We start from the raw sequence: 9,983 nt of genomic DNA, 5'->3' as shown, positions 1-9,983 counted from the left end.
GTAATGGTAGACATTTATTAAAATAATATTCTCTCCTAGTGGAGTCATTTTACCATTTAGCCCGTTGCATAGTAGTGAAGTCATTTTCTTTTATAGTAAAAGTCAGCACATTTTTCTTTCTTTTAGTAACGACTTTATTCTTTCTTAACTTAACTCAGTTAACACATTTCTTAAATCGCGTGCCAAAAAGAAACGTTTCCACTACCACATAACATAGGGAGTACCAGTTAAATTTGAGAATTTATAAATTTATCTTCTACTTCTATAACTTAAACCATAGCTAGTTTCTCCTTTATTTGTTACTCCTAATTGATCAAGGATTTATATCTAGAAATTACAATAGAAATAGGATTTTTCAAGGTTTATTAAATTTATGTTAAATTTCAATTATTTTTATGCTTTGACTTTATAGAAATCTATCAAAACAGTAGTTTAATGTGTTATTGAACGCTCAAATTAAACTATGTATTTATTTGAATAATCAAATTGATTTCACGAAATTAAATGAAATCTCAATTTCTTTCTCTTGCAAGGTTTAGCTGATACGTCGGTGCAAGTGCACCGCAAGTAGGTGAACACGGTGTTCAGGCCGTTGACATTTTCTATGTTTGAAGTCAACATAGCTGCACTTTCAACGCGATTATCTCTTTACTTCTATGAGAGCAAAATATAAAATTATTCGGATGGTCCTCGCCTATATGTTTTACATATAAACGTTTATATTTAACCTTTAAAAATATTATGAGTAGTCTCTGAAATAAGGTGTAAGTAATCATATTTTTGGTACTTTTTTTACTATTAATCATATTTTGCACTAAAAATACTCCGAGGCATGAGAGGCATTTGTAGACTTTCATATCTAAGTACTAGATATGATATTTTCTTTATTTCTCTCTTGAATATTTGATATGATATTTTCTTATAGTTTGAGTACCTAAATAATATATTTCATTTTACTTTTTCAATCACTTTATGTCATATCATCTTTCAATTTATACCATTAAGAATTAATAGTAATAAAAAAAGGTGAATATCAATTGTCCAATTCAATTGATGACTTGGGCGATTAAATTAAAATACAATTAATAGAAGTTTCGTCGTCATTTAATAATGGAATTGGGAGACAGACTTTTAAAACGTTTCAATATTAAGATGGGAGAGTACTTTTAGTGAGATAAAATCCAATGGTTAATTACATAAAGCTAACTGTCAAAATAGATTTATGGGGTACGAGCTTAATAGTTTTATGTATTGTATTTTACTTGCTCCATTCCATATTAATTGAGTCATTTTTCTATTTTAAAAAGTTTTAACGTAATTAGGTCATTCCTATTTTTGGCAAAAAGTAATCATGTTATTTATTTTATTCTCTTTTCATATCTCTTACTTTATTCACCATTCAATTAACATACTATTCTTAAACTACGTGCCAAAAAAAAATGTCCCGATTAATAAGGAACGAAGGAAGTCCGTCCCTATTCATCTTCTTCCACTGCAACTCTTTCTGCATCGCCGGGTCGAAACGACGGTAGCTCTCAAGCTTGATCTGGTAGTTCTCATAGGTTGGGGTCGGTCCACCCACCCAACCCCACCTAGATCCACCCCTGGTGATACTATCTGTGGATACTATTCTCATTTAATTCACGTTAAACATAGACTATTTTTTATTCATTTACAGATTTACTCCTTCTGTCCCACATTAACCGTCACACTTGCATTTCTATACTCGTTTTATAAAAATGATAATAAATAGTTAAAGTGGAGAAATGGTAAAGTAAGAGAGTCTTATCTACATTATTATCTCTTTTACTTTACCATTTTCTCACTTTAACTATTTATTCTCATTTTTATAAAACGAGTGCAGAAATGCAAGTATGACAGTTAATATGAGACGGATAGAGTAATTTATTATAACCCCATAAAAACGTACTTATATCAATAATTTTACAAAATATAGATAAATTAAAGCCAGTTTATTCTTTTATCCATTTATTTGAAGCTACATAGAAAATGAACATATCTAACTTGTTATTGTTACGTACTCTAATTTGTAAATTTGACTACAATCTAAACGAACAAGAACAAGCTATAGTTTTGCATTTGAATTTTGAACCAATAAATTCTAGAAGACTAGGAGAAAATTTATGGTCTATGCAAATAGGACAAATTTTAACCTTATAATTTGACACACACGTAATTTCATTGCCACTCAAGTCGAATATATATAGTATTATATATACGGAGTAACGTCGAATCGGAAAATGCGCAGAATATTAATGATAAAAATTCCAAATCGATGGCCGCCTCCACATTACATTACTCAATTTTTAAGTAGTACTTATTAGAATAAAATGAACATACAAATAAAATAATGATAATGTTACAAATACAAGAAAAACATAGACAAATACAAGAAAATGATAATAATAACAAAGACAAGAAAAACATAGTTCACGCATTCTGCAGTACATAGGTGCGTCTTCTCTCTCTCAATCATTTTATTCCTTTAAATTTTTTTAATCCCCCCCTTTCGTTTTTTCATTTATTTAGTTTTTGCTCTTTTTGTCATTTATTTTGATGCAGTGTGTGTGTGTGTGTGTGTTAGTTGGAATTTGGTAGCAATATTGTTTTATAGTACTAGTTGAATTCCAGTTGATATAGAAACGGATTAGTTTTATTTTTCTAAATTTTGTAATTAGATCAGGAATCCACTACAAAAAAAAGTGTTTATCGGGCTCAAAATTGGTAGGTAAAGGGCAAATTAAAAGTGCTCGGAAAAATGAGAAATAAAGAGTTGATCAAATTCTGAACCTACGCATATCCTAACTTTTGCACCATGTTTTAGAATTCGGATGTGGTTTAATTTCTTATTGGTAATTCAATGAATATTAGGTTGTTGCTAAATTGTTTTTCTTTATTGTGATGATATGTTGAAAGAGTAATCTTGTTATCTATATATAGTTTGTTTAATGATTTAATCTGAACCATTTCTTTTTATGTGCGCATGTGAATTTTTCAAGTGCTTTCTTTTTAATTACCCCAGGTTAATTTACTTATTATTTATTTATATTTTTGCAAAAATTAACATTTTTTTCTTTTCTGCTTTATTATTTTTTGAACATGTTTTTTGTGCTAATGAAAATGGTCGTTTCATTTGTTAGGGAGGTGTTCGACTGGTTGGGAAGGACGTCGACATAAAAAATTACCAAGTGAATATATCAGCAGATATTAGTAATGTAAGTTTCGAGTTTCAAATTTTGGATTATCCGTATAAAATTTCGGTTGTTGTTTTTGGTTTAGATTGGGTTGTTACTAATTTTTCAAAAAAATGGTTTTTTTGATTTGGTTGTACAGTTTTGACTTCAAGTTATTTAAATTTTAAAGTTATAATATGACTAAAATTTGATTAAATTTTCTTAATTTTAATTTTTTCTTACTATATCTTAATATTGATTTTTTTTGTTAATTTTAGACTACTCCACTTGTTCATGGAAAATTAATTGTAAATATAAAATATCTTCATGTTGTTTATATTGACTTTGTGTTATTTGCTAAGGCATCCATAACATATCCACATTCAACTTTAAATTATTTACACTATCCAAATATACACACATTCAAATTTGAATTATTTACACTTTCGAAAACAAGTAATGTAAATTTTTCGATAGCGTAAATAATTCAAATTTAAATGTTCTTATTATATAGGCACACATTCGTATGCAACGACATGCTTTACCCCTCAAGCGCGTATGCTTGCTTAGTTTGCAATGTTGATATCTGATGGATTCTTCTGATATAAAATTGATGAATGCAGAACAGATTCAGGATTTCTATCTTTTTTAAGACCAATAATTGAGATTAGTTCGAGGTAATTTCATACTCTTTTCGTTTCACTATAAGTTATTGATTTATTTTTATTAGTTGTCTCACTACACGTGATTGATTTTTATATTTAGCAAATAAATAATACTATAGTATTATATTTACTTTCTCTTACTTTATTATCTTTTTACCTCTCGTATTTTATTTTTCTCCATATAACTCAATAAATATAATGTCTTAAATCTAGTGCCTAATAGAAAACCAATTACTCATGGGAAGAGTATACTGTTTAATTAGATTGATGTGATTAAATTATATATATATATATAGGGTTGCGTTAGTGTGCTAACTAATTTACAGTAATAACTAATAACTTTCAATTCAATGTATTAAAATTATCAACACAAAGACATAATTATATCAATACAACATGTAAATTTAAATATCAATACAAAGAAATAATTTATCAACACAAGAAAGAAAGATTGATAAATTTATGTCTTTATGTTGATATTTTTAACATACAAAATTGATATTTAATTATTAGTTATTTTTAAGAATGGTTCTACGTTTAAGAATGGTTCTATCTTGATCACAATCCTCTATATATATATATATATATATATATATATTGGTGTGATTCATTTGTTCAGTTAGTCAGCATTAAAGTTAGCATTAATGGAGTATGAGAATCAAAGATTCAGCCTCAGTGGACCTTTGTATCTCACCCCTGTTGATTGGTAACACCCGATACTCTTTTACATTTGTCAAATACTTTTAAGTTAATTATAAAAAAAGACAAAATTATCGACGAATTTATAATGAATACCTGCTTGTGTTGATTAGCGAGCAAGACATGTATCCATTATACTATCCAGTAAAAACGTTTTAACATTTCTTACACTAATAAATGTTACTACTATTGTCTAAGAGACTATCTCACACTAATGACAGGGACAACTTCAACCACAAAAGGTCCGTGGCGGCCAGCTTGGTCCAGGGAGTTTACACCCTAGAACACGACCGGCGACACGAACGCAAAGGCACCGAAGCCCTGGCCCCTCTGTGGTGGCGATTTTTCAACTTCAAACTAGTTCGAACTCTCATAGACACCAACGACTTCTCAATTTTCGGCGCTGTCTTCGAGTTTATATACTACGAGCACCCCCAAACTGCCGGGACGCCGCAATACGTGATTGCGTTCCGCGGCACGCTCCTAACGCCCGAAAACTAGGAAGAGGACATCAAGCTGAACTTCAAGCTCTTCTTAAACGGCCTCCAGAAGAACAACCGTTTCCGGACGGGGCTAGAAGCTGCCAGCCAGATGATCAGTTACCAGAACGTCTGGCTGGCAGGGCATTCCCTGGGATCGTCGCTAGCACTAGCGGTCGGAAGGGAAATGGCGAAGCGCTTCAAAGTCCGTCTCGAGACGTACTTGTATAACCCGCCCTTCATCTCTCTGCCCATTGACCGAATCAAGAGCGAGAAGGTGAAGCTCGGGCTTAGAGTGTCCACAATGGTGGCCTTCAAAGGCCACTAAATGTGGCCCGGCCACCATTCGTGGCTCTCTTGTGGCCTTCACAATGGTAAAGGCCACGAAATATATAAAAACAATAGGGCCACGAAATGTGGCCCTCTCCAAAAAATAAAATTAATTTGTTTACTTTTGTAATAATATTTTTTAATTTATGTCTAATAAATTTTATTAGTCTTTAAATTTATGATATTTATAAATTTAATTAAAATAAAATAATTTGGATTGTAAACAAAAAAAATTCACAACCTAAAAAATTTAATTAAAATAAAATAATCTTCCGCCTCGTCGGCTTCACGTTGCACCGCTGCAACAAGGTTTTGGAACTCCAGATCTACCGCTTGTTGGAATTGTTCATCGTCGGAATCCATAGTTCCAAGGTTGTATTGAAATTGGAAGGAAAGATTGGAGTAAAATGGAAGTAAAATGTTGTTGGAAAAATGGAAATGGGAGTGTATATTTATAAAGTAATTTTCGAAACTTTAAAAAAAAAAATTATTTTCCGCGGCCCAGCCGCGAAACGCGGCCCGCTGCAGTGGAGGGCCGCGGCTCCCACGGCTCAGCCGCGTGAAGGACGCGGCCGCGGCTCACCCTCGGCTCCCGGCCCTGCGCCCCGGCTCTCGGCTCTCTGCAATGGGGGGCCGCGCACCGAGCCGCGGGCCGCGGCTCCCCCATTGTGGACACTCTTAGGCTCACTGGCAGTCTCTGGACAGCTGGCTTAACTGCTGTTGCTGCTGCTGATGTTATTAAAACGGATTCTTTTGACGCGCTGTCAGATTGGGTCCCGCATCTGTTTATCAACCCGGCGGATCCGTTATGCTCGGAATACGCTGGGTATTTCGAGCATAAGGAGTATATGGAGACGATCGGGGAAGGGGAGATTGTGAGGGTTTCCACCGAGAATTCCATTAGGAGCATTTTCTCATCGCGGGAAGCACTGCATCTTCTTCCTTCTGCTCATATCACGCTCAACGTTACGGCGGCGACAAGGTCTAAGGAGGCTCATGGGATTTGGGAAAAGTGGCTTAGGTTTAAGGAGGCTCATGGGATTGATCAATGGTGGAGGCGTGAATTGAGGGTGAAGTACAAGCATTACCAACGCTAATAGCCTCACAAATATCACACCCAATTCATTATAAATTGTTTTATTTATTTAATTATATGTGACACATCAGCATTATCTAATTAGTGGAATAAGAGTCCAACTTTTATATAATCTCTCTGTCCCATAAAAAATAATGTGTTTTTTTCTTTTTGGATTATCCAATAAAAATGACATATTTCTTAAAATGGAAACAATACCGTCTCTATTATATTTTCCCATCTCACTCTATTTGATATTATTTTCTCCCTATCCGTGTTCATATTCTCTTTTGGATTATACCCTTACAGTTGGGTCATTTTTTTTGACAAAATACAACACTCTTTAACTTCTCTTATTTTATGTCTCACAACTCTTCTACTTTAATCTCACTCCACTTCACTCATTAAATATTTATTCTTTTACCTCTGTGTCTAAAAGAAATGGTCAAAATTAATACTCCGTATAACGAAGAAAGTAAGTACATATTACGTCGAGCACAATATTTTATGAAAAAAGGAAATAAAAGAAAAAATCAGACTTCAAATTTTCTATATTTTGTAAAATTAATTATATAAATAACAATTTTACAGTATCGATGAACTAAACGAAAATGATGGTGATAGATGATCCTCCGTGCGCTGATATCAATATTGAGTAATCACGTACCTATTCAATCTGGGTACAATTTAAATTTTGATCAGTGATCAACACTCAAACAATATATATATCGGAAAGTTCCATGCTACTTCATAACATGTTGAGAAATTATGTAAATAAATTTCAATATTGATCAACACTCCAGCAATATTTATATGAGAAAGTTCCATGCTACTTCATCACGTGTCGAGAAATTAGGTAAATAAATTTCACGTTATTTCAAAGAAAAAAATTTGCATGTGAATCTATAACAAAAAAGTTCTGGACCACTAGAAGAAAATTTATGGTCAATGCAATTATATGGTCAATGCAATTAAGACAATTTACTTATATTTGATTCGTCTAAATTTCAGTGCCACCCAAATAGTAGAATATACTTAGAGCATCCGCAGCGGTGGCGGTTGGCGCCACCGCCGTCCGTGCCAGCGGCAAGGCGAAGGACCGCCACCGCTGCAACCGCGCCGCTGGCACGGCGCTGCTCGATGTATCGAGCACGTCCGTGCCAGCGGACGCACACGTGGCGGTCTCTGATTCGCCAACGGCATAGCCGTTGGTTTCAAACATTTTTTTATTTTTTTTTTTTAAAAAATCGGATTTTTATTAAAAAAAATCGATAAAAAATAAAAAAAAAAAAAATTTCACTTCCCCAAAAAATTATATCCGTTTATAACCGTTTTTCCCCACTTTTTAATTTTTTTATATTTTTTTTACCCCAAAAATACACACTTTCATCTATAAATACCTCCAATTTCACTCCAAAAAATTCACACTTTCACTACACAATTCTCATCATCAATCTCTCATATCCATTTTCATCTTCCTCTCACACCCTACAACACCACTATGTCCGGTAACGACGACAACCCAAGCGGCTCTCACGGTTGGAACCCCGAATGGTTCGGTTCGCAACCGTTTCATAGTCCGGAAACGGAATATTCGGCCCCTCCTCTCACCCAAGATTCGGGCGTTCCGAGTGGCTACCAGCCATACCCAATCGACGATCAAGGTGCCTCCGATGGGCGCTACGGGTGGACACCGGAGCCTAGGCCTCGCGCCCCTTCCCAAATGCCGAATCCTCCATCTCGCGCCGGTGTCCGCACACCGTACTCACCGGCGGAGATGGAAAGATTGTTCAAGGCGTACTTGGAAATCTCCGAAGATGCGGTGGTTGGAACGAACCAATCCGGCGATCACTTTTGGTGGCGCGTCTCTAGCCGGTACAATGCACACCGGCCGCCGGGAACGATCGAGCGCAACGAGAGTATGGTGCGCAACTGCATCGGCCGAGCCAACGAAGAAATTGGCAAGTTCAACGGCTATTTCATCCAGGAGTCCCGGAATGCCGGGAGCGGCCGAAGCGAGGTCGACATCATCACCGCCTCGCTGAGCACCTACCAATCCATGAACGGTAAGTCGTTCAAATATCTTAACGTTTGGCAGGAGACGCGGACGCACCCGAAGTATAAGGGAGGCATAACATCCTCCTCTAGGAGTTATATTAGCCAATAATTATGTAATTTTTAATTTTTAGGAGTTTAATTATGTAATTTTTAATTTTTAGTATTTTAATTATGTAATATTTAATTTTTAGGATTTTAATTATGTCTTTTTATTTTATTTGTAATTTGTTATTTTTATTGTGGTTTTTTTAATGAATTTTAGTATTATGAAAATGTTTTTGTGTAATTGAATTTTATATTAATTGTGCTCGTCCTTGCGGAAGAGCACAGTTGTGGGTGTTGTGCTCTTGCCAGAGAGCAGGCATGAATAGTACCGCCCGGGCCCACAACCGTGCCGCTGGTAAGAGCACGGTTGTGGAGGCTCTTAGGCCATCCACAGCGTTATCCGTAACACTGTCTCTTATCCGTCTTTTAACCATCTCATCTTTTAACTATTCATCCGCAACACCCAAAGAGGAGTATTTATAGAATAAAAAAAGAATTTTTTTTTTAAATATTACCATTTTTAATCTTTATTTATTTATTTTATTAAAATCGAATTTTAAAAAATTTTATTTATTGCGTCAGCATGACGACTTCCACTCGCAGGCCGGCGAGTGGGCGTCACGCCTAGCGCCAGCGCTCGCCACGTGGCACTGGCGCGTGGCAAGACGTCTCGCCAACCCACCCTCATGGCCGAGACGCCCGCCGAGACGAGACCGAGATGGATGGCTGCATCACAGTCTCGCTGCCGTTTTGTCTCTTCGAGAAGAGGGCGAGACGAGTTGCGGATGCCCTTACGTTAGTAATTAGGATAAAATGAAATATTTAGGTCGATTTGGAAAATGAGCAAGAAATAAATGATAAATTTCAAATGCGACGGCCGCCTCCACATTTTAGTGGTTAATATTTGGGAAATAATAATCGTTTAAATGTATTTATTTATTAATATTTGTGTTTTAAATTACTATTACCTAGTATAGTACATAACTATGTATAGAGAGAAATGTCACACTATATATATGAGCATCATCGATAACCACCACTATCATTTGCATAAATGCAAATTTCACATTATTAATTTCATTTTGTACATTTAACTTTTTAATTATAATATTAGTATATTAAAAATTGTTATTAACAAATTTATATCACAAAATATATAAATATTAAAGCTCGAGTTGCCATTAATTTATTTGAATTTATAAAGAAATAAAATAAATTGAGCTATAATTTTAATTTAACGTAAATTTAAATACGAATAATAAATTTTTAGGGATTAGAATAAAAAAATACTCCTATAAAACAAACGGATATAGTAACGAATAACTGAACAAGAACTCAATACGAAACTCACTTATGGCGGCGCTCACATAATAATGTCAGAACATTTTATTTGACTATTTCTATATCTGTTTATATATAATACTCCAAAGATTATGAA

The 9,983-nt window shown here is 34.6% G+C and overlaps 1 protein-coding gene and 1 long non-coding RNA gene across 2 annotated transcripts; both read left to right on the top strand.

The window, feature by feature from the left end:
• Window positions 1–2,610: 2,610 nt before the first annotated feature.
• Window positions 2,611–5,092, top strand: LOC121803476. The gene is made up of 3 exons (XR_006051017.1): window positions 2,611–3,236; window positions 3,818–3,871; window positions 4,780–5,092. It is a non-coding gene; the product is annotated as an uncharacterized LOC121803476 (long non-coding RNA).
• Window positions 5,093–5,149: 57 nt separating this feature from the next.
• On the top strand, window positions 5,150–6,464 carry LOC121804325 (GDSL esterase/lipase At4g10955-like). The gene is made up of 2 exons (XM_042203815.1): window positions 5,150–5,334; window positions 6,062–6,464. The coding sequence occupies exons 1-2, from the start codon at window positions 5,150–5,152 to the stop codon at window positions 6,462–6,464; spliced, it is 588 nt and encodes a 195-aa protein (XP_042059749.1).
• The last annotated feature ends 3,519 nt before the right edge of the window (window positions 6,465–9,983 follow it).

Source organism: Salvia splendens, chromosome 5 (assembly GCF_004379255.2).
Source record: "Salvia splendens isolate huo1 chromosome 5, SspV2, whole genome shotgun sequence".
In the NCBI taxonomy this organism is placed as follows: domain Eukaryota; kingdom Viridiplantae; phylum Streptophyta; class Magnoliopsida; order Lamiales; family Lamiaceae; genus Salvia; species Salvia splendens.
This window is presented reverse-complemented; position numbering and strand designations above follow the sequence as displayed.

Bases quoted from the DNA above. Each gene is read 5' to 3' on its own strand.
- LOC121804325 (XM_042203815.1), top strand. From the start codon at position 5,150: ATGATCAGTTACCAGAACGTCTGGCTGGCAGGGCATTCCCTGGGATCG. The intron at 5,335-6,061 runs GTCCACAATGGT...GCTCACTGGCAG, and splicing joins GTGAAGCTCGGGCTTAGAGT to TCTCTGGACAGCTGGCTTAA.